A 25,529-nucleotide genomic window follows, 5' to 3' on the forward strand; every position below is an offset into this window, starting at 1 on the left:
TTGAGAATTGTGGGAAATGCAGTAGTTTTGTGCTCTTGCGCACCAAACGTTGGCATTTCTAAGTCATTTTAGCGAATCGGTTCACTCAGATTCAAGACAATTTACTAATTCTTTTGAGTCGAAGCTTTTGTTTGTTAGTTCAAGTTTATTTGTCATGTACAAAAATGTCAGTGACATAGAAATGCTTGATTTTTTGCTTGTTTTTAACAACATCATCAAATGTCCTAGGCCAGAAGTCGCATGTGGTTTTAAATACTGGATACTCAAGACACATTTCAACACCCTGTCCACCTTAAAGTTTAGTTGGTAGGTTGGAGTGAATGAAATAACGCTTTGCAAATCAGCTAGAAAGAATCGTTTGGAACCGGTTCAAAGGAACGACTCGTTCGCGAATCGAATCTCACATCAGCTCAAGGTTGCGAGCACGTTTGCACCTGAAATTGAGTGAAACGTAAAGGTTCAGAAAACGATTGTGTATAAAAAACTAATATGCAAAAAATAGGTAATGTAAAAGTTTGGTTATATCTGATGATAACCGATAAATTAGAGCAAGAACGCGCATCGCCCTCAAGTGTTAGAAAAACTCATCACATCAGTATGAAATCCTGGCAGCTGTAACAAAGATTATCATAATCCGTTTATTTTAGCAGAGAATGCCAAGACCATGGGCTCAATTTCTCTAAGGAATTAAAAAACTGATCAAATGTATAGCTTGAATGTAGCCTATACATTTGTATACTGTATATAAGAGTCTGCCAAATGAATAAATGTATGTTGGTAAGTCATAATGTTCTGGGGCAAGCTAAAATGCCAAACTCCTACATAACTTTAAAAACAGCTTTTTTATTGTCAGTGTGGTTTTGCTATTTACACTATACAAACTATGCATCACAGATATAAGCAACATTTATATACATTATATACGGATGAAGTAAATATGACCCCCAACTTTACCAAGTACAACGATGTTATAGATGCAAATAATGCATTAAAACAATAGGTAATATGTAGTTTAAAACGTTGATTTTGCAGTCTAATCACTACAACATTTGGTGTTGTTTATAATATTATTACAAGAAAAGAGAAATATAACAAATAGGTAGCAATAGGTATATAACAAATAGGTAGCAATACTTAAGAGAAAATATATAGAAATGGGTATCAGAATCAAATCTGAATGATTAACATTGAACTCCCTTGATTTTACTTATCCAATGCTTCTGTAGTTTAACAAATGCAATATATTAACATATGCAATGTTATCTTGAAGCCTGAGAACAATTCAAAGCCCTTGAAATCAATTGCAAATTAAAATTATTATATTAGAAATGATAATAATAATAATACAGTAGGTCTAAAAAGTATTTAAACTAACTAGGTTCCATAAGAGGCACTTTTTTAGTGTCTTGTGATATTAAAGGGATGTTCAATTCTGTTACTAGTGTTTTCTCAAGGTTTTCAACATGTGCCACTAGCAAATTTCATCACCGGCTAAGAGATAAATATTTCACAACCAAACAGGTGAACAGCTAACTTCAATAGTTTCCTTCAGATAAAAACACTGCGTTCTAGATTTTGTAAGACAAATAAGCCTGAATACAAGAAACACACTATGAAACAATGTTAAATAGCAGAGATGACAAAAATACATTTACAATCAATTTCATTTGATATACTGAGAGCAGCAACCGATTAAAAACTTAAACCTTTCCTAAGTGTAATGCTTTGTTGAAAATCTAATACAGATGAGGTAACATTTTGTGTAAAACATTGTTACAATATATATGCAAGGTTTCCTCGTATCATAAATGTAACTTTGTCAAGCAAGATTTTGTGTAAATAGCCTCAGATGCGTGGAACTCATCCAGCATGATTTTTATAAAAACAAAAATGCTAAAAGACAGTCATTCGAAGTATACATTAAAACCACAACATATACTAATACTTTTTTCCAGTGAACTGCAATATATAGCTAATACGTTTAAATAAATATGTTTTCACCGTTCAAATCTCAATGTGATCAAGGCACGCCTTGGATTTCATTTCTACTGTGCATTCTTTGGAAAAACAGAATATATACTTTATGAAAGATAGATTATAAAAATCCTTTGCTTTGGCACACTTAATTTATGCATTATGATAAACCAGACTCTCCCTTGACTAACATTACTGTAAATTACCTGAAGTGATATTTGACTTTGTTGATTGTCCCAAACCTCCTGCAGAGCAAACTACAGTCTCTATCATCTCATCTCATCCATACTAAACTAATAATCTAAAGAAGACCATTCAAAATCTTAATCTCTCTACAATCTCCTTGTGCTATAGAAAAAGGGAAATTCAAGAGCTGAATATTTACACATTCATGTTTCTACAGTACTCGCGGTCAAGTGTGGCAAGTACGTTGTGGTTGATAAAGCAAAGAGGGGTCAATAAGAACTGTTAAGCTTCAAAATTGAGCCAAAACAGCACATTTGTACAAGATAAGAGAGAATGCACTAACTTAACCATACTAAAAAATGTACATTAATATACTGTATAGTATAGCCTTTTTATATTAGTTCCAGATAGGCAAATTGTGAAACAAAGGGGTTCTGTATCAGTTAAAAACTCAATGTAGTTATTGTGGGATAGAGCACCTTCTGTGTCATAAAAGAAAAATAAGGCTTAAAAAAATAACCATCTTCTAATATAATACACCACTAACTCTCATTCAAAGGCACATACACTCAGCATTCAACATAGTTTGTCCTCTAGTGGCCACCCAGAGAACTGCTGCTTCCTGATGTCCAATCAATGATGATGAAGCTCCAGCTCATTATCATAAACAACACGCCCAGTCCAGCAAAACAGGCGGCCTGAGAGAGAAAGAGAGTACATTTTGGTCAATTTTTGTAACTATGAACCAATTCAGTGAGTGAGTTAAATTAAGAATCATTCGGACTGAATCAATTTGTGAGTTTAACCATTTGTGAACTCGATTTAACTGATTCTTTATAAATTCTTTGCAATTCATATGTCAAATTGCTTTAAAGCATGTGGTGAAGCAAACATAAACAAACATTTATGCTTAAGCTAGCTAACAAGTGTGATTATGCAGTTTGCATGGAATATATTCAAGACTACTGAAATAAGAGGCATAATTCTTGGACTTTCATAATTCAAAAGTTTGGTAATGCCCGGACAACATTTAAGAAGTACTTTTATCTTTATGTATAGGTAGTGGTTATAAATCATAACTCACAAAAATTTTAGGGGTAGAGCGCGTTGGCTCTTTATCCTTCGGAACAATACGGATGTAGAAAACAGCAGGGAAGATAAAGATGAGGCACGGAGCAGATGTTGCACCTGGAGAAGGAAGAACAGGACAAATAAAGGTCAGCTCATCAGTAGAATTTCATTAAAGCTGAAAGAAAACATAATTAAAATCTCAGTGATGTTGTCCATGTTGGTAAAAATGAGAATCCTGTGTCATAAAGTCAACAATTATTATGGTTCTCAAAAATGTAACAGTAAGAATGTTTTCAGTTACACTGTCTTTTAATGACATTCAGTGATGAATAATTATGTCATGATGAGCAAGATGAATATAAAATAAAATATAATCATATATTTTAAAATCCCGTAAACCCCCCCATAAAATCAAGTGGGAGTATTAATAAACAAGTATATTAATTCCGAAACGCTTTTATTTTGATGTTTTTGTTTTTGCTTTTTATGTACATGTGTTTCACTTCCCTCTTTACAACTATGAAACAGTTAAACTGACCAGAACATTCTCTAAGTTTGAGCTTTTGCACCTTGACACTGACGTTCTATTCAGCAATAACTGAACACACAAACATATTGACTCAACGTCACAACGCTACCTGTTCAAACAAGCAACAGTCACACTTTAAAGCCAGCCGCAGGTCTGAGTGTCTCTTACCTATTCTGACAACACAAAATAAACCGATGATATCATGGCTATGACTCAAAGAGTCTTTCTTTCAGGCTTTCAGATACGTTTCTGACTGTCTCATTGACTTACATTTATAACTATACATTTGGAGATGCCTTTATACTGTAGTTGAGCTACAGGAACAAATTTGACTGATTCACATTCGTAATGGATTATTCAAATGGTTAGTGAAGTCTTGGTTACCCATTCTAAGGATGCAAAATAAGCCAATGGCATCAAGAGTCTCTGCTTTAGGATTTCAGACATGTTTCTGACTATCATTACCAGATTGTTCTCTCATTTTTTGGCTAGTCTGTGAAGTTTCCAACTATAACAGAAACCACACTTGGGCCATGGATGATTGACAGACTCACCAATGACGCCAAAGATGCCTAGGATGTTGGGGGCAAAGATGACCAGTAAGTTGATAAAAGACAGGAGGGTGACTGCGATGGCCACGTGTCTGATCCAATTGAAGGTCTTATTAGCAAACAGCATCTCTTGAATGGCTCTTCGAACCTTTGAAGAGAACAAACTGAATCTTGAGAACACAAGATACAAAGTAATAAAAAGCTCTTGTTCCTACACCACAACTCCCTGCATTCTATACGACAAATCACATTCCGATGTAGCTTAAATGAATTTACGATCTGGTAAAACTCACCGGGAACAGAACGATGGGCACGGTCAGGGTCACGGCAGTGAGCACAGCCAATCGCACGCAGAGGATGAGAGTGTCGTAGGGGTCGATCCTGCTGTAGGTATGCAGAAGTTCGGGCTCGACGTTAGCTGTGATCAAATTAGAGATACTTGTCAGTTCATTTTATAGGATTTGGGCACATGTAGTACAATAGTACCCACATTTTCCACACGGTTGAACTATGCTGTATCAGCCATTGGAAAGAAAAGTGCAAGTCCTCAAACTTACTGTAAAACGTCAGGTAGCCAAAGAGAGCTGCAAGGAAGTACATGACGTACATGATCAGAATGGAAATATTGGAAATGTGCTGCATTTTCCTCTGATTCGGGCTACAGAGACAGAGAAGGGTGGGAAATTTCTGTTTATACAAAAGACAAGCTTAGTTCAATGCCATTTTAATTGAACTTGATTTAATTTCAGGTTACTTACTTGCGAAGCTCGGTGTAGATGGGCAGGACCTCGGGGTGGCACACAAAAGCAAAGGCCAATATGGGGATGGTATATGCAGTCTGTAAAACACCAAGATGACTTTATTGTTGCATTCATGCCATTGTACATGTATCAATCTGAATACAAAAACACTTCTCACGTCTTCAGTGATATCCTAGCATACTGTACCTGTGAGTTTACAGTGAACATCTGGGGGCTACAGTGTGAGTCCATTTCATGGCCGTTGTGGTAGGTGTGGGCGTGGCCAACCGTTCCATTTGAATGCATGTGTGCCAATGTGTTATTAGATGTAAACTCTTCGAATGGGCATGGAATCTGAAACTTTTTATAGATGACCTAGTAACAAAATAGATATAGAAGAAAATATGAAAAATTACTTGTATATTTGTGCATTTGGCAGATGCTTTTAATCCAAAGCGATTTACATCGTATTCAAGGTATACATTTATAAAATAGCATTTATAAGGTCAGTAGTTGGCCTCGACATGTGTGATACAGTGATATATACACAGTAGCTATATGAATCAGAATACACAATAGAGAATGTCTATGGAATGGCTGTGTAAATGAAAATCTAATTCGTCTGTCACCTTATTTATAAGTCACTATTTCATTAGAAAGAACTGTTGCGTGTAGATGTGATATGTTTGCAGTATAATTCATCTTACAAAATCCCTCTGGGAGAAGTGTGTGGGCGAACTGTTGAATTTGAGGCTGTGAATCTACACAGGTGGTGGGATTTTGGGACAAATGGATTCAAACCAAATGGATTTGTATTAAAGAAATTATTTATGAATGTTGTAATAAGTCCATAGTAATGATGCAAAAACACTAAATGAGAATTTTAAGGCTACAAATCAATGAACAAGCTACGATTTTACATTTAGGTGACTCGGATGTGGAGGCCGAAGTTCACCGTTAAAGTCCCGGTGAAATTAAAAATGACAATTCTTTATTTTTTCATGACATATTGCAGCGTTTATAGTAAATAGCTTATCAATGTGGGTCATTTTCTTTTCTAAATTCATGTACCCTCATAATCTTCAGTTAAAGGTGCAGTTTGTAAAAACCGCCGCTAGATCAAAACAACAACAATTCCGTAGCTTGATGACGCTGTGAAGGAGCGTGGAATGATGTGATCTGTTGTCTTCAACTCCGCCGCTGATGGCCATCAATCAGACGGGAACGAGAAATCATGTTAGCAGATGAGGTAAAGTTTTATAATTGTTGCGAATAATTGTGGTCCATAAATAAGTGACTGCTCGAAACAAGATAGTGGCTTGCTAGACGCTAGACACTACTTCCGCATTTGTCCAAGACACTGTTGTCATGCGGTTTCTACGGCAGTAAAGGCAGTAACAAAGGGGTAACAAAGCTTTTCTGTTTAGAAAGGCAATTTTCTCACGATTTACAAGTAGTTGGAAACATTTGAGATATTGTAAGTACTCAGCTGAACTAAATATATAACACTAGCTTAGTGCTTTTTGGATATTTTACTGCAAAATTGTTACAAGCTGCACCTTTAAAATCTGAAAATGCACTTCCGCCCTGAAGTGACTATCCATCTCAAAAGACGTAAACTAGACGGCTTGGCCGGAGCATCCGTTAACTCCTCTCTTTCAACTGTCAGTCTGCTGCCAGTTTCATTTCAAAATCAATGCAACAGCTGTTTTTACACATCCAATCAATTCACTGTGAAAAACGCAAGCCACGCCCACTAATTGTCTCCTTTGAAATTCCTTTTCACTCGGAAATGTGTCAGAATACGGAAGTAAAAACAATCGCAACTTCCGGTTCATGGGGACTTTAAGATCATTTCCATGTATCAGCAATATTTATTAAATATGAATATTTATTAAATCAGTAAACCTTGATGATACTTACTGCAGTGAGAAAGAAGACCATACAGCTGAGGGAGAAACCGCTGGTATAACCTAGGTAACCTGAAGAAATAAATATAGCACATCAATACATCATCACAGTGCCATTGTCTGTTGACACGCTGCTTACCTTCATTCAAGACCAAGTACTCACGACTATAAGCATATGTGCTAAAAAAAAATACAAGCGAGTTACAGACGTGCTCAAATTTGTTGGTACCCTTCCAGCTCATTGAAATAATGCTTCATTCCTCCTGAAGAGTGATGAAATTAAAAGCTATTGTATCATGTATAAATTCATGCCTTTGGTATGTCATAGAATAAAGCAAAGAAGCTGTGGAAAGAGATGAATTATTGCTTATTCTACAAAGAAATTCTAAAATGGCCTGTACACATTTGTTGATACCCCTTAGAAAAGATAATACATAATTGGATTATAATGATATTTCAATCTAATTAGTTTCTTTAATTAGTATCACACATGTATCCAATCTTGTAATCAGTCATTCAGCCTATTTAAACGGAGAAAAGTAGTCACTGTGCTGTTTGGTATCTTTGTGTGCACCACACTGAACATGGACCAGAGAAAGCAAAGGATAGAGGTGTCTGAGGAGCTCAGAAAGAAAATAGACAAGCATGGTAAAGGTAAAGGTAAAGGTAAAGACTACAAGACCATCTCCAAGCAGCTCGATGTTCCTGTGACAACAGTTGCAAATATTATTAAGTTTAATGTCAATGGAATTGTAGCCAACCTCCCTGGATGCGGCCGCAAGAGGAAAATCCACCCCAGATTGAACAGAAGGATAGTGCGAATGGTAGAAAAAGAACCAAGGATAACTGCCAAAGAGATACAAGCTGAACTCCAAGGTGAAGGTACGTCAGTTTCTGATCGCAGCATCCCTCGCTTTTTGAGTGAAAGTGGGCTCCATGCAGACCCAGGAGGACTCCACTTTTGAAAGAAAAACATTAAAAAGCCAGACTGGTATTTGCTAAAATTCATATTGACAAGCCACAATCCTTCTGTGTGAATGTCCTCTGGACAGATGAGTCAAAACTGGAGCTTTTTGGGAAGTCACATCAGCTCTATGTTCACAGACGAAAAAATCAAGCTTTCAAAGAAGTGAACACCATACCTACAGTGAAACATGGAGGAGGCTCGGTTATGTTTTGGGGCTGCTTTGCTGCATCTGGCACATGGTGCCTTGAATCTGTGCAGGGCACAATGAAATCTCAAGACTATCAAGGCATTCTGGAGCGAGTCATTGGTCCTCCAACAGGATAATGACCCAAAACACACAGCTAAAATCACCCAAGAATGGATAAGAACAAAACATTGGACTATTCTGGAGTGGCCTTCTATGAGTCCTGATCTGAATCCTATCGAACGTCTATGGAAAGAGCTGAAACTTGCAGTCTGGAGAAGGCACCCATCAAACCCGAGACAGCTGGAGCAGTTTGCTCAGGAAGAGTGGGCCAAACTACCTGTTAACAGGTGCAGAAGTCTCACTGAGAGCTACAGAAAACGTTTGCTTGCAGTGATTGCCTCTAAAGGTTGTGCAACAAATATTAGGTTAGGGGTCCCATTATTTTTGTTCAGACATTTTCATTTGTTTTATTATTTACAATATTATGTTGAAGAAAAAATCAAAAAGAAAGTCTGATTTCTATTAAATATGGAATAAACAATGGTGGATGCCAATTACTTTAGTCAGTTTCAAGTTATTTCAGAGAAAATTGTGCATTCTTCGTTTTTTGTGGAGGGGTACCAACAAATTTGAGCACGTCTGTATCACCGTCTCAAGAGCTAATCTCTGTTCACAGATATGTCAAGCCACAGCAACGTATATCAAATTGACACGGTCAGCCTGCTGAAATTACTATAAAATATGTGAAAACAACAAAAACAGATACATGTGCTGGTACCGTATGAACAAATGACTTCAAACGAGAACAGAATGTGCCGTGGCCGAACTGATGCTCTGTAACCTGAGCGGTATGTTTAACTGGGTCAAGTGTAGATCAGGGGGGCTTGAGGTGAAGAGACGAGTGAAAGAGACGGATGAAGAAAAATGATCGACTCACCCAACTGTTTCATTAGAGCCAAAGGTAGGATTACGCACACACTCACAAGCAGCACCAAGTAGTTGCCATTAAGATACCATTCCCTGGAGAGAGAGAGAGAGAGAGAGAGAGAGAGAAACAATGCATGAAGGGCAGAATTAGGCAAATATCCACTGATCATGAAGATAGAAAAAAGGGCGATCAAATTCTGGAAACATGTAAAACACAGTGACCCTCACTCATATCATTCTAAAGCCCTGAAACACCACGAGATGAGCAAAGAAATGAATCCTCTCTGTCAGCTGGTCCAGAGCTTCAGTCCTGATGTTTCAGTCCTAACATCTACTGATGCTCTCAACCACAACAATACTGACAAAATCACACTCAACCAAATGACAACACAAATGAAGCAAAACTATTTCACTCATTGGGAAACCCAAACAAAACAACAAGTAAAATGCAATGTTATTTGTCTCTAAAGAGAGAATACAGTATAGCAGACTATCTGTACACAGTGACAGATAAAAAACTAAGAGCCACGTTGACAAGATACAGACTACAGACTACTATATATATTATTATACTTATATATTTACATATATTATAAACCACTTTAAGTTGCACTACATACATCACACTTTATTTTATTTTATTACTATAATTATCTTTCTTTTCGTCTGTTTACATACTTGCACTATTTGTACGCTGCAAATGCTTTGGCAATACGAATGTAGAGATTTGTGACCTGCAATGCCAGAATTATACAAGATTGCAGGTTATTTTAGTTTAAGAAATGTTAAATTGTTTATTGAAATTAACGAAAATATTATTTAAAATTACATTTAAAACAAAAACTAATAAATACTATATATACAACATAATAAAATAATAAAATAAATAATAAAATGACAAAAGCATTCAACAAAATGGCCTAAAAATTATTGCAAAAACTAAACAAAAAATGTAAATTACAAATAAAAAACTAGTACATTTTATATAGCAACATATAAAATAAACAAATAAATGACAAAAGCAAATAACAAAACTGCTAAAATTGAATTAAAACTAACATAAAAACTAAAAAGCTATTTTGAAATATTAGTAAAGCTACAATAAAACTAAAAGCAAAACTAACAACTCTGGATTGAACAGAGCAGGCGCTTTTATCCAAAGCACCTAGTAACTACTGTAAATTCAGACTAAAATATTTAGAAATCATTTCTCTGCCTGTCTGACTGACCAATTTAAGCATCTCCAGTTGTGCGGCTATGGAAAACATTCACACTGTTCCGGGAATCCGTCTCCCACCATCCGATCCCAGACGGACTCTGACTTCTTCGATTCTCATGATTTATGAGCCAGTAAGTTGTGTTTGCTGTGGCTTTATATAGCTTTAAGTGAACTGCAACATGCTGTGGTAACCGCTATCCTGCCCCAACATAAGCTGTTGTGCAATACGAAAGGACTTATTTTCGGCCCCTCACTGAGCCTCTTTTTCATCCCCAGTGTCCAAACACAGTCGAGGAAGGGTGCGTGCCAAAGTTTTGCCCGGTGATGCTAAATGTAGGTCGCTATATGTGGGATTCATACATTATACAAGACATCCGAACATTAAGATGTTACTGAAGTAGAGGCGGGTGCTTCTAATATATGTAGTTGTTAACATGGTTTTACACGGCAGATAACATAGCAAGAAGCCACAGAAATATGTATATGCGTTTACTGTTGCCAAAATGCACAATGATCCTTCATTTGTAAATTGATTTGGATAAAAGTGTCTGCTAAATGAATATATGCAAATGTATCATATTTCTGCCATAAATCAATCTTTTCCACTATTAATACTGTGAAGCTTTACTTATTTTATAATACTTAAAGGGACAGCACACCCAAAAACTAAAATTCTGTCATTATTTACTCACCCTCAGATTGTTCCAAACCTGTATAAATGTCTTTGTTCTGCTAAACACAAAGGAAGATATTTGAAAGAATGTCAGCAACCAAAGAGATGTCATCCCCCATTAACTGCCATAGTAGGGGAAAAAATACTATGGGATCTGTTTGGTTACTGACATTCTTCTAAATATCTTACTAAGTGTTTAGCAGAACAAAGTAATTTTGGAAACAAGAAAGTTTGGAACAAAGGATGAGTAAATGATGACAGAATTTCAGTTTTTGAGTGAACTATCCCTTTAAATATTTATTACACCAAATATATTTTGGTGGGTCTAGAGACCAATGGTTTAAGGAATTTAAAGTTTGAGGCTAACCGAAATAAAAACCTAAAGTTCGGAAACAAGGGGACAAAGCAGTTGTGTCTTCTGACATCAGTCGCATTAAGTGTTCGCTATGACAGCATTGTTTGAAGCAGCTGTCACGCGCAGGACAGAGGTGTGGTGGGAAAGAGATTGCGTCAGCCAATCAGTTCCTGACTGTTCTCTTATTAGCTGACATATCATAGTTAAAGGCTGACACCACACCTCCTCTCGATGTCACTTTGACATTTTTGAGTGTTGGCCCTGGCAGATACAAGTTATTTGCCCTCAACGGTTGTCAGCTGATAATGACTGTACACGTATCTCCACCGGTGGACTCAAGCATGCAAAAATCTCCAGCAATCATCAGGGTGAAGATTTGAACATTTCAATACAATATTTCACAATATTTGCACTTCCATAACTGTCTGGTTCGGCTCAGCTGCAAAAACTGACCTCCGAAGACTACAACGGATAGTCCGGACTGCTGAGCGAATCACTGGCACAACCCTCCCCAATCTACAAGAACTGTACTCATCCAGAGTGAGTAAAAGAACTCGCAAAATCACTCTGGACCCCTCACACTTTCTCTTTGAACTGCTGCCGTCTGGTCAGCGCTACAGAGCACTGAGCACCAAAACAGTCAGACATAGGAAAAGTTTCTTCCCTCAGGCCATCTACCTCTTGAACAGTTAAATGTTCTACTGTGCAATAAAAACACGTGCAATACACAACTATATACTCATATTTATTATACATATCGTCGCTGTCGGGCGGAAACCTCCTATGTCCAAATTCGGTCAATTTCATATTTTTTCACAAATCGATGCTATTGGTCAGTCCCCATGTGGGTCTGTTATTTTTACAAATTATTAACCAATCTAATGTGTTGAAAATAGCTTGAGAGCAAATCTCTTAACTCCATTGGACACTTCAACTGTCTGAGAAGTCTCGTAACTCCACCTCTTCTTCACTCCGCGGGAGCTTCTCGGCATTACGTCTCCTGATTGAAAGTTTTTTAGACAATAACGAGTGAAAATAGTTAGGTTAGATTTGAGTAGGCCTGTTTTGTTAAAAATCTATAGCTGTAATGCTTCAGTGCAGAAGGAAGCCCATGAGCCACGAAGGTAAGTTTGCGAGCAGATTCGGCTAATTTCCACCTATTAGACAGCCTATAGTCAGCTCATCGTTTTTTGTATTACATCACTTATAGTTCTTAAACCTTGAAAATAGAGTTTAGGAAGATGTATGTAACCACAGTCGTTAGCTTTGGTTAACGATTGAAGCCTTTTCTCTTGTCAAGAGGCTCAACGCGACCGCCGACTTTATTTGCGTGCAGATTAATTTCCGCCTATATTAGACAGCCTGTTTAACGTTTTATTTTGGTATTGCATCACTCATAGCTCTAACGTTTAAAATAGAGTTTAGGAAGATGTATGTAACCACAATCATTAGCTTTCATTACCTCTTAAAGCCTCGTGTCTTGTCAAAAGGCTCAACGCGACCGCAGACTTTGATGAACACTGCTGGCAGCAGCGACGTCTGTGTCCGTACCATTCTTATCAATGACAGCGTAATCTCGTATCTCCCTGCTCCCAAGTCATAAACCTTGTATCTCCGATTAAACATGGTTTTGGGGAAATGTTGTGTTAATGTTGGTACACAACAGTATATGATAGCAATATAAGGTATAATACCAACTTTAACGATACAATGTTTAATAACTCAAGTTTTTTTACAGTTTTTTTAATTTCCTGAAAAATAATGGTTTTGGAGATGCGAGGATTCCGCCCGACAGCGACGATATGTTGTTGATATAATATTCAGCTATCCACATTCCCCTGCATAACTTGTATATAACAGTATAATTTGTACATAGCACATCTGTACATCCAATATACTGCCTATTGTCCTTTTGTCTAATATTGTCCTTTTTGTCAAATGTGTATATTTATTTTTCATGTTTTGTTACCTGTGCCTTGTCACTTTTTAACCTGTATGTGCACTGGAAGCTTCTGTCACTAAGACAAATTCCTTGTGTGTCCAAGCACACTTGGCAATAAAGCTCTTTCTGATTCTGATTCTGATATTTTACACTGACATTCAACGTTCTTACCCTGAGTTGGGATCTGCCCTCAGAAATGCCTGCAGAACCAGCGGGAACTCGGACTTGATGATGTAACAGTAGCTGGACATGGCTGTAGAAATGTATTAAGAAATAACATTGACGAGAAATGTTTTATTGCATTTTATTTGCATTATTCCTGTTAATGTGCAGTTGTCTTATACTGTGTTGATGTGGTTGTTCGTTGTGAAGGACTCATTCCTTGTTTTAAATAGCTAGAAATTTTACATCACTGCTTGACAAAACCCATGAATTGCTACTTGGTTGTATTAGATGGGGGAAGATTTTCATTCAGATTTTTTTTGCATTGCAATTTTTTTAATAACATTTAAGTGCCACATCCTCAATCCTTATTACCATAATACACACTTAAAGGGACAGTTCACCCAAAAATAAACATTCCATCATCATTTAGTCACCCTCAAGTTGTTTCAAATCTGTGTACATTTCTTTGTTCTTATTAACGCAGAGGAAGATATTTGGAAGAACGCTTGTAACCAAAGAGTCCTTGTGTTCAACGGAACAAAGAAATTTAGTCAATGGTAGTCAATGGTGGCCAAGAACTGTTTGGTTACAAGCATTCTTCCAAATATCAGAAAAAAGAAATGTATACAGATTTGGAACAACTTGAGGGTGAGTAAATGAAGAATTTTCATTTTTGGATGAAATGTTCCTTTAATGCTATTTACATCTTAAAATATTCAAATATATTTGTAGTATTTTTGTGTTTACTTTTAGTTTATCCTGATGTAAATCCATCCAAGTCACTGTATTACCTTTACTGTTATACTGTACAGTATATAATTTTAAATAATCTTCTTTTCCTCTTTATAAAATATAATTCCTCCCGCTCTTTTTACATTCAAATCGCATGTGGTTTTCCGTACCTCCGATGTTTTGGAGAGTGATCGCAATTCCGGCCGCCATCTTCCCTGATATTCCAAAAGCCCTCATTCCCAGTTGTTCGTATGAGCGGATTCCTGGAATTTAATGTCATAATAATATTAAGAGAGACAAATCCCACAACTGAAGCCAAGTTTCCATACATCAGCTGATTATCATGACCCACCCACAACACCAGAGGACTTGAGCAGGAGATGAATGGAGTAGCAGGAGAGACCAGCTACGGCTGTGAGGAGAAACCTGGAAAAACACCAAACAACATTACCATCATGTCACACCTATAAAACTACACCAACAGAGAAGTACAACCACAAAAAGTCACTATGGCGGTACTGTAGTATGGCACTTTTATATATCATGGTAATTAAAGATTATCATAAATAATCTAGACTACACATGGCAATAGTAATATAATAATAATAATCTATTGACTATGATTTTACAGATTCTTTTGAAGAATGTTGATAACCGAACAATGACGGTACCCACTCACTTGCATTGGTTTTGTGTCTATACAATAGAAGTGAATGGGTACCGCCATTGTTCAGTTATCAACATTCTTCAAAATATCTTCTTTTGGGTTCTGCAGAAGAACGCCAAGAAAGAAAGCCATACAGGTTTGAAATGACAAGAGGGAGAGCAAATAATGCAGACGATGGTAGACGAACCTGGGAATTAGCAAACTGTGAGTCTCTTTGAATGACAAATGTGTGACAAAGCTCTGTATTCAACTAAGATGGATGTTGTGAAGGACTATTGACCTATCCAGCTGCTCACGGATTCAAGACTGAGCACAAGAAGTGTTCTCTTGAACGTGTGCTATTCAACACAAGGGTGATGAGAATTTGCATTGTAAATTTGTGAGGAGATACTTTCATTAGACCATCAAATTGCTAAGAGATCCATCCAAAAGATGTTAACACAAATGGCTTTCTTTTGTTTGTTAATGGCTGAGTAATAGTTATGCATCTTTTTCTTTAAAGTCGTAAATCATAACATCTGCCTCTCTATCGCCATTTCTGTTTAAAAGATAAAATTACGTGGACTGATGACAAATGAGGTAATTGACTGTGAAAACAGATTTAATAAGATATACATATAACTGGAAATGAACTGTCTTCTGTGGAAGTAAACTGCACTAGATTATCTTTGGACTGGAGGAAGCAGTTTTTGACTCTGAGGTAATCTGAGATGTAGTATTTAATTCCCTGTGACCCGACAGAGTAGTTCAGAAGCCCCAGACTTCTGCTCGCTCTCTTCCCCAATCAAACCGAGACATATCACAACTATATCTGGACAGGGGGTGGGCCGAAAAATAAAAAGAAGGATGTGTTGGCCTTTCTGGGTCCATAAATAAGCAAGAGGGGTGGAGCCAACTAGTGGAAAGTTTTAAGAGGAGGGGAATGAACATTAAACGGGTGCTCTGATGTCACGGCAGACACAAACACACATGCTTTCTTACTATAGACGTCCTTCATTTCAATACTTTAAGTATTGTTAGCATCTGATAACAGCCTAAATGTAAATACCATGGCAATTAAACAGCAAATGGGCTGCCAACTGCTTGACACTTAGATTAAGTTAAATTCAGATTCATCGAAGGTTGACAGGGAAAACATAAAATACTGCAAAATAGGAATTTGTTATTAAGCACTTTGTCTTTTTTGTAGTAAAAAAGCTCTTGAATCAAGATACATTTACTTAATTTAGTTCCTTCTGAAACCTCGTATCTCCATATTTCGTGGTTTTAATTTTTTTTGCCATAAATCATTATTATTAGTCACCCTTTATGTTTGTTACTGGGTTTTGCAAATATCTAACCAATAAAAAAAAGTATTACCAATAAAAAAAAGTATTAAAAGGTGCTTGTCAACTTTGACAACACAGTATGTAATCATTTAAAAAGTACAGTGTTACTTTTAATTACTCAACTCTTATATTTTCTTTAATAACAATATCTTAGGTCACTTTCCTTGTCAAGTAAATGTTTCTCGATTTAAGAATTTTTAGATATTTGTAGTAGAAAACAAGACCCCAGGAGTTCTGAAAAACTAGAGCTTTTAATACACGTACAGTACACCAATTTTTCCTAATAAATGGGAAGGTTTTTCTACTTACAGGAAGAGAAGAATGCCAGTATTGGCCATGGCGTAGGCCAATCCCAAAATTCCACTGCCCATGATGGCATTTCCCAAATTGAAGACTGACATGCCAAAGGAGGTCTTCCCTTCAAACTAAAGAATGAAATTACATTCATTACATAATCTTAAAAAAAAATTCAAATGTTATTTATGGAAATTTATGCTTTGACTAGATAAAAATAGGCAAAACTGCATATGAAGAGTTTGGTTCCAAAATGAGATAATCAAATAATGATTTTCAAAAATCATGTTTTTTTATTGTACATTCCAATTAATATCAATCAAATTGCAGTTGGTTTGTTTTGATATAAGCCATAATACCTTAAAAAATAGAGCTAACAAAACACAATAAAAACATAATAAAAAACATGATTTTTGAAAAATTGTGAAAACGTTCTCATTTTGGAACCAAACTCTTCATATATACAGTATAGTAAGCAAAATGGGTATTCGTTACTTAAAATTTCACGTTGAGCATACTTACGTCAGTAAAACGTGGCTTCTTGCTCTCACCACTGGGGAGAAACTCAATGTTCTCAGCCAACGCTCCATCGGGGTCATCAAATCTGTTGGACAAAAGGTAAAAGACACTTTAAATGAAGTTGAAAATGATCTTGCAGGCGGCCTCAATGAACTTACTCCAACATCTTTATTTAAAAAATGCCTTTGGTTTTATACTATTGACATACCTGCTGTTTTGAATAACATGTCTGAGTGTTGAGAGACAGTGTGGAAGGGTCCATCACCAAGCAGGAATGGAAAATAGGGTAAACATGCACTTAGACATACCAAAGCGTCAACACACCATGCCAAAATATACATAACTACACTTACTGAGGTAACTAGTTTTATAAAAGAAAACTGTTTATTCTTTGGGTTCTGACCAAAAAGAGCATTCTGTATAAAAAAACGATGCTAATATTACAACACAACTGACCATATAGAGTATAATAATGTTAGAATAGCAAAATTTATCGATTTGTCTGTTTTTAAAAGGGAGATGTAAATACTTTCCATATCTTTTGTTATATTAGAGTTGATGTAAATTTTTTACTATGGCTAATACTGATAAAATAATACATAATAATTATTATTAAATACATATTTTACTGTGTCACTGTTTGTGAAAGGAACTGATTTAAGTGGATTGGTTTTCCATGCAGATGACTGAGCACCACCATCACACATAAGAATTTTCACCATTGCACACACATGCATGACGTCACATCATAATAATACAACACAAAATTATATCAAGCTCAATGTTTGCAGATAAAATGGAAATGGAAAAAAAGCAAGCGAAATAATGAATGTGATGCAAAAGTACTCACTGGTCTTCCTCCATCATAGACTTCATCGGCACACGCATTTCCTCTCCCAGGTCACAACCTTTCCCATTGGGAAGGATGCTTGCTTCTGATCTGGCAGGTTCCATGATGGAATCGTGGAATCGGTTGATGTTTCAGTTTGTGTGTTGTAACCCGATGTTGTAGATGTCTGTAAAAGATTAAGATTTTAGGATCAATTTGAGCAAATCTTTATGTTTTTTCTATATATTGTTTAAGCACATTCAAAGCTTTTAATAAAGAGCAACATGGTGGACCCTTACATCCGTCATAATTTTCAGGTCATTTTAATAAAGAGATCACCCAAAAATTGAAACTATTTAATCAGGAACTCACCCTCACGTCCAAATCTGTATGACTTTTATTTGTTTCACATAAAAGATTATATTTTGAAGAATGTTGGTTGGTAATCAAACAACATTTCCCTTGGCTTTCATTGATGGGACATAAAACGGCATTTCTCAAACTAGTGTTCCACAGAAGAGTCATACCAAGATTAGGAACGACGTGACAGTGCATAAATGACAGAATTTTTATTTTTGCGTGTACTTAAAGGCTTAAAGTACACGCAAAAATAAAAATTCTGTCATACAGATGCTCAGAAAAGTTGCTTGCATTCTTGATTCGTGCTCAGATTCAATCAACTAACTCAAAAAATACAATGTTCTTAAACGTCCATTTACAAACCTCTACAGCTCCAGAGTTATTCAGTGATTATTCAATCAGCTTCCCCCAAGACCGAATATCCAATTATGCTTAACATTAAGTTGTCAGTTCACAAAAAGAAAACACAGGCAACTGGAGTGTAATTTAACTGCGTGAAAATTCTCCAATGAAACCTCAATAACATTCATCCCAATTCTGTTAATTTTGCGATTGAGGTCTGAATGTTGGATGGCCCCACAGAGTTGGGTTGGGCAAAAAAAATGAAAAATTGATTTATCGTTTTTTTATGCGGTCTGCGACTGTTCTGTTTCAATACACCCAAGTGTGTTTAAAGTTTAATATACAGGTTTGTGGCTCTTCATTTCACTTTTTTAATTCACCATTGTAATCTGATGTTTACTGATCTTTTTTTAGAAATATCTATAGGATTTGTTTTAAATCTGTAATCATTGACTCGAATCGAATCGGAACATCAGAATCGATACCCAGCCCTACCACAGAAGCAGTAAAACAGAGGGACTATTGAAACATCCAGCTGTCATGATACCTTTAACACAGAATACTTAAAAATGCCACAGTCTGCAGAGAAAACTGAGTGAGAAAACGTTGTAATGTGTTTATTGGTTTATCGTTTAGGTAGGTATGTGAATGCTCATCCACTACGGGACTCGGGTAAGAAGTTTGACAGGAGACAGGGCACTGTTGAACTCTTTATCTGATGTCTTGAATGTTCACAGCAAATGGCACAACATTGCTCCTCCAATTGTACAGTATATGGCCACAAAGTGTTAAATGTGGTCGTTATTAACACCTGTAGAAAATGGCGGAGCAAGCGGATGGAGAAAGTGAAAGTAAACAGCAACCGCAGAAGCGGAACTACGCCGGCTAATGGCACACTTTCATAATAAAAGTTCTTCCAGATTAAACGTACAGAGGGAATTTAGAACAATGCGTCTAATTTATTGATCGATCATTGAGGAATAGCCCATCTTTATTAAAGTTTAATACTTTAATAGGATTAGACTCTTGTTCGTCCTAAATTATCCCACATGGAGGTATTGTTCAGTTACAAGAACAGCTATACGGGCAACGCATCAGGCATTACAAACAGCTGCTCTGTGGGGACCAAGGGGCTTTGAATTTTGACAGGGGGCTACACAGGGAGATTGAAAGGTAGGGAGTCCTGTGGCAACCAATGACACACACGTTTTTGGCAACAATAACGCATCTAAATACCAAGTGGCCCAGTGAAGAAAACTGGTCCTGTGGCCTGGAATCGAGTCCAAGGTTATGAAAGATGTGTTGTGCTGATAAATTTAGCTCTGAGCCTGTGATGAACTTTGAATCATAAGACACTTGGTCTTATGGATGATCATGAAAGGTAATTTTATGGCCAGGGAGAGAGCAAAAGCGTCCGGCTGGTCACATGATGAATGTTTTTAAAATGGTCAATGTACAGGTCAATACGTTTAAAAGACGGAGGGCAGGTGAAGGTTAAGCCGGTGGAAACATGGTAGCTCGAAGGTAATGCGCAGTATTAAGAACATCTGTTTAATTCTCTTCGCAGGTGTTTCACACGCCGTCCTTGATGTCCATTCAACAGTATACTGCTTTATCTGGACTTTCACATAAGCAAACCACACAATCCTACAGCAGACACATCAGAACATCTCCAACAAATAAGTCATGACCTCTACACATTTTATGTTTCCTCCACAATCTCACCATGCAGTGGCCAAGGAGAGTGTTTTATCCACTTTATTCAACCAGTCAAACGTTTGTTCCCACACCAGGACGAATGTTATGGGTCTGGATTTTATTTACAAAGTCTGCCCTGGCCAGTTTGTTCCACGTTGCTCCAAAATATCTCAGCTCTTGATGTAAATAGCGGAGGGCGCTCTGATTGGTTGGCACGCTCTGTCCCAAAAGTCCATGCCTGCAAATGTGGTATTGCTGGCACTTTACACATGCTGACCTGACCATGTTTGGATGTTCCCTTTGGTATAACAGTGTAAATACGACTCGACTGGAACTCTTCTGGGGTTAAACACAGCTACAGTAGAGTCATGATTTTTCAGAAGATTTTATTTAGAAATCAAGCAATACAAGAACAATATTGCACATACTAGGAAAATACGTGGGAATATAGGTAACCAAATGGCTTCTATGGTAATAAGACCATCTCTAAAGTTGGTGATGTAACCCTTGTCCAAAAGCTACAAAGACTTTTCATGCATTCAAACTCCAACATGCATAGTACAGTCACTGCAACATCTGTAGATTTTAACTATAATCTCAAAGCTAACATATAATAGCAGAAAGGACCATTTTATTTCATCATCTTAATTTTCATGGCATGAGGGGCATATAGGCGCCAACCACTTAAAGGGATCCTTCACCCAAAAATGAAAATTCTATCATCAGTTACTCACCTTCGAGTTGTTTCAAATCTGTATACATTTCTTTGTTCTGATGAACACAGAGAAGGATATTTGAAAGAATGCTTGTAAGCAGACAGATTTTGCCCCCCATTGACTCCCATAGTAGGAAAAAATACAACAGTAGTCAAAAGTGCCCCAGAACTGTTTGCTGTCCTACATTCTTCAAAATGTCTTATTTTGTGTTCAACAGAACAAAAAATGGATACAGTAATTTTTCCCACTATGGGAGTCAATGGGGGGCAAGAACTGTTTGGTTATAGCATTCTTCCAAATATCTTTCTCTGTGTTCATAAGAACAAAAAAATTATACAGATTTGGAACAACTCGAAGGTGAGTAAATGATGACAGAATTTTCAATTTTGGGTGAAGAATCCTTTTAAAATGGGCCAATGGGACAACTAATGGGACATGACGTCCACAGATCTCAACATTACACCAACAACAGCAACACAACAGTTGTCCTGAGCATAAGAAATCAATCCCCTTATGTAGTCGACTATTCGAGGGCAAAATCATTTTGATTGGTGTCCGAAAACATATCGAGAAGCACCAAATTCCTGCATTTTGACCAAATTTGACGCCTGTGTATGAATTAGCTCACAGTTTTATATTCAAGTGGACACTATTAGTGAAGTAATGTACGGAATGAAAGAATAGAGGGCGATTTTGGACACAGTCTTACATAATAATGACTAAGTTTGTGCTTGCATAATGGAGTAAATTGGCTGGATGAAAAGATTTGCAAATAGTGAAACGCAGATGTTATCAAATCTATCTTTAATGGCCTCTCCAGATTACACGATTTTTTTCATCTGTTACGATGTAACTGTGTCAGATTTTGCGATTCTGACTTTGCAAATCTTGACATGTCGTTCACAAGAAACAATGGCAGACTATGCGTGTCCTCCCAACGAGAACGGGTTTTCATCTTTTACGACGTGGGTGACGTTGACTGCGTATATGATGTTATTGAGTAGGCGTTACTCTAGTGACTGACTGACTTCCGGAAAGAAGCGGCTGCAGTATAAAAATTCATGGGAATTGAAGCAACGTGTTTTGTACTGGCTGTTTTGGCATCAGAAAAGCGTAAAAAAAAGAAACAAAATCCTGACAGTGGACACGTTCCTGGATTGCAAGACGGGGACAGTATGGGTTGTCCATTCTACAGAGAGAACTTGAGGTAAAGTTATGTTATGTTTAGTCATGAGAAAATGTAACAGATGTTTGAATGTTGTGTACGGAAGAGCTTCAGTGAGAACGCTTCTGTGCTGTGCTTCTATTGGAAAAAATTAAACATGCTAGTCTTTCTGTCGTGATGTCATGCGACCTCGCAGGAGCAGTTTCGGTTGTCGTATACTATGGCGAACTATACGAGACGACACGACTGAATCTTGCGTCTTGACGCCCCATGTCGTTTACGAATTACTACAATGTTCTACGACATGCAAATCGGGCCAAAATCGGGCTAAAATCTGGAGAGGCCATAAAATAAACATGAGCTGAGATCAAACATTTATTCTTATTTCTTTATGCAGATGTGCACTTTAAGTGACCATCTGACAATTGTTAGACATTAACACAATTGTGACACAACCAACACATCTCAAGCTCTTCACTTCCTAGACATTCCTAGACATCCTACAATAAAGCATTGTGATGCTGCTAAAATACAGTGATGGTGTTAGATCAGTGGTTCTCAAACTGGGAGACGTGGCCCCCTGGGGGGCCCCAAGATGGATCCAGGGGCCCACAGATTTTGTGGCATTTTATGAAATATAGAAATTTATCATAGATTTTATGCAATCAAACATCAGAAAAATGACACCACCAACCAAAAGAATTGAGGTTCCAGCATTGTATAACTGAATGTTTTTGGTTTAATTAAAATTCTAAGTTTAAGATTATACGCCTTTATATGGGGGGCCGCAAAGCGATGCACTTAACACAAAGGGGGCCTTACAACGAAAAAGTTTGAGAACCACTGTGTTAGATGGTAAAGCTATGGATCTTTTTTTTGTATACATGAATCATGATACTGAATTTTTTTATAAAACTAAACAACAGATTTCACAGGTAACCTGTCTTGTGACACACAAGAACAAATGTGACCCTAGACCACAAAACCAGTCATAAGGGTCCATTTTTTGAATTTGAGATTTATACATCATCTGAAAGCTGAATAAATAAGCTTTCCATTGATGTCTGGTTTGTTAGGACAATATATTGCCGAAATACAACTATTTGAAAATCTGGAATCTGAGGGTGCAAAAAATCGAAATATTGAGAAAATCGTCTTTAAAGGCGGCGCTGTGGCAGGCCGTTGCTAAGAAGAAACAGGTTTGTTTGCATCCACTCACAAAAATAAAATGTTGATATATTTACGGTAGGAAATTTACAAAATATCTTCATGGAACATGATCTTTAAAATGATCTCCTAATGGCTTTTGGCATGAATTACATTTCAATCATTTTGACCCATACATGAATGTATTGTTGGCTATTGCTACATATACATGTGCTACTTATGACTGGTTTTGTGGTCCAGGGTCACAAATGCTACAAAAGAGCTTTGGACCCGATTTTACGTTTGACCAGATCACACAGCATTCAAACCAGACAAAACCGCCACCCCTGAAAAAATCACGTCCTCCTCTCTGGCCTTGAATGTGAGGTCTGTGACCTCTTATCTGTTACGACAAATCCAGAAACATCTATCTCATTGCGTTGGAAATGTCTACATCCAGGACAAAGTTTGAGAAACAGTAACTGCAGAGTATAAAGCTGATTTCTGGGAGAATCTGACGTGTCTACACATGCTGTCATGAACTATTGATTGGTTTGCTCTGGTGCATTCACATTGTGACTCAAGTGTCTCAATTATAAATACCCAAAATGTTACATTTCCCAATAAAATGTTCCCATTTCCCAATAGTGTGCATCCTATTTCCAATCAGTTAGGGGATGATCTTACTACTTTATTTCTGACCTCTGACCCCTTATCCCCAGACCGTTAACCATAAGGTCCAGGAAAGAGAGATTTTGAAGTGCCATTCCATCTGGCACGCTAACATGCATGCACTACACTGTCAAAAACGGTCAGAAATCACAGTTAATAAGCTACATTACTGATTAAGTTTTAAATGTAAAATGGAAATGAAACAAAACTTATTCTAAAACTCATCATTCATCTTTAGCATGTGCTAATTTATAATATGATTATTTTATGCTCTATAAGAAAAGCAGAATTTTCCTTTACACTCTTTATTTGACACAAATGAATGAAGCAATATCTCATAATACTTGAATAACAGACTGAGAAAATGATACAAGTAGACAACCAATTGTTTTAAAGTAGATATAAATTATATTAAAATAGACATGCAACATTTAATTTATATAAAAAGGGGACCAAAAATGTCACATTGTGTCCATGACATCGCAGGGCTCGACATTAACGCTTGTCCGGGACAAGTGAATGTTTTGTAATGGCTTCAAATGAAATATCATTTTTTATCTTCGGACAAGTAATATTTGTACTAGGACAAGAAAATGACAAATTTACTTGTCCTAACGACAACCACATGACAATGCTTAATGTCAAGCCCTGCATTGGTTGTCTATATAATCTTCCACCAAGCAATGCTTTTTAAATATGCACATATACATTTAACCCTTAAAAGTTATAGTAAGTTAATTAGTTTATTAGGTATTTCTGGTAAACCCAACCACAAATGTACCATTGTCTCACAATAGCAATAACAACGATAGTTAAGGCAAGACATTTGTAGTAAAAGTAAAGTAGCCTAATACAAATGTTAATCATTCCGCCAATAAAAAACACAGTTACTATACTTCACTATAATAAAACCATGGGTCATTTTCTTAAGGGAAGAACTAATGCTTGTTATCCAAGACACTTAACACAAAGAAATCGGTCACAAATGGCCAATAAACATAGATTGCCTACCGGTTTGCACTGGGTACAGGAATCTCACGATTGTAATGAGAAATTGCGCGTTTGTAACTTTCCGTTTTTTTTTTTGATCGCGTCCTTTATGCGTTCGTGCTTTATTTTCCCGGCGTGGTTTCTTTCGCCACAATAGAGACAATGCGTTTCTCCCTCACAGGGCTAACGATCTGCTGCTTTTAGGAATAAAGTGAACTGGTGAAGGGTCTATGGATGAGTAGTGGGGGGTTGTTTAGGTCCCGCCTCCAGCACGGAACGTCCCGTGGCTGCTGTGTTTGGCCTCTGAGATCACGCCCCTTTGAGAATAAACCCCGCCCACTTTGTCCAAAAGGTTAAGGAGCTGTGAATGGTTTTAGTAAGGGGGTGGAACTGTATTGATAACGTCATAAACAATATTGAGTAAATGATGAAGGGAAAATAATTTTTATACAAGTAGGATTTAAAAACACGTTAATGTTTAATATAAAGTAACTAATAAACACCAAAATGTTTAAGTGTTTTTTGTTTATACAGTAACAAAAACTTGTCATGTCAGTTTCACTTCACAATATTTTTTACTTCATAAAAATTTGAAATCAACCATTATCTAACTATATGACCGTTTCAATATTTATATATAGACGATGAACAAAATGTTATTGATACTTGATAAAA

At 36.8% G+C, this 25,529-nt stretch overlaps 1 protein-coding gene across 2 annotated transcripts; it reads right to left on the reverse strand.

Moving 5' to 3' along the window:
* Positions 1 to 139: 139 nt before the first annotated feature.
* slc38a3b (solute carrier family 38 member 3b) lies at positions 140 to 25,046 on the reverse strand. Of its 2 annotated transcripts, XM_057338839.1 has the most exons (17): positions 24,876 to 25,046; positions 17,787 to 17,952; positions 17,145 to 17,165; positions 16,940 to 17,021; positions 16,433 to 16,548; positions 14,481 to 14,554; positions 14,299 to 14,391; positions 13,403 to 13,484; positions 9,053 to 9,135; positions 6,975 to 7,033; positions 5,259 to 5,426; positions 5,070 to 5,149; positions 4,869 to 4,969; positions 4,605 to 4,729; positions 4,315 to 4,459; positions 3,245 to 3,348; positions 140 to 2,858 (listed from the first exon to the last, which is right to left on the reverse strand). In XM_057338839.1, exons 2-17 carry the CDS (start codon positions 17,888 to 17,890, stop codon positions 2,754 to 2,756), a joined length of 1,542 nt encoding a protein of 513 aa, XP_057194822.1. In that variant the 5' UTR covers positions 17,891 to 17,952; positions 24,876 to 25,046; the 3' UTR covers positions 140 to 2,753. The 2 variants fall into 2 exon arrangements, with proteins under 2 accessions (XP_057194822.1, XP_057194823.1); XM_057338840.1 differs by lacking the exon at positions 17,145 to 17,165.
* Between the last annotated feature and the right edge of the window lie 483 nt (positions 25,047 to 25,529).

Source organism: Triplophysa rosa, linkage group LG7 (genome assembly GCF_024868665.1).
Source record: "Triplophysa rosa linkage group LG7, Trosa_1v2, whole genome shotgun sequence".
NCBI lineage: Eukaryota > Metazoa > Chordata > Actinopteri > Cypriniformes > Nemacheilidae > Triplophysa > Triplophysa rosa.

Coding starts and splice junctions, on each gene's coding strand:
- slc38a3b (XM_057338839.1), bottom strand. CDS start 17,890: ATGGAACCTGCCAGATCAGAAGCAAGCATCCTTCCCAATGGGAAAGGT. Junction 17,166..17,786: donor TCTATGATGGAGGAAGACCA/GTGAGTACTTTT, acceptor CTCAACACTCAG/ACATGTTATTCAAAACAGCA. Junction 7,034..9,052: donor GGCTCTAATGAAACAGTTGG/GTGAGTCGATCA, acceptor TTATTTCTTCAG/GTTACCTAGGTTATACCAGC.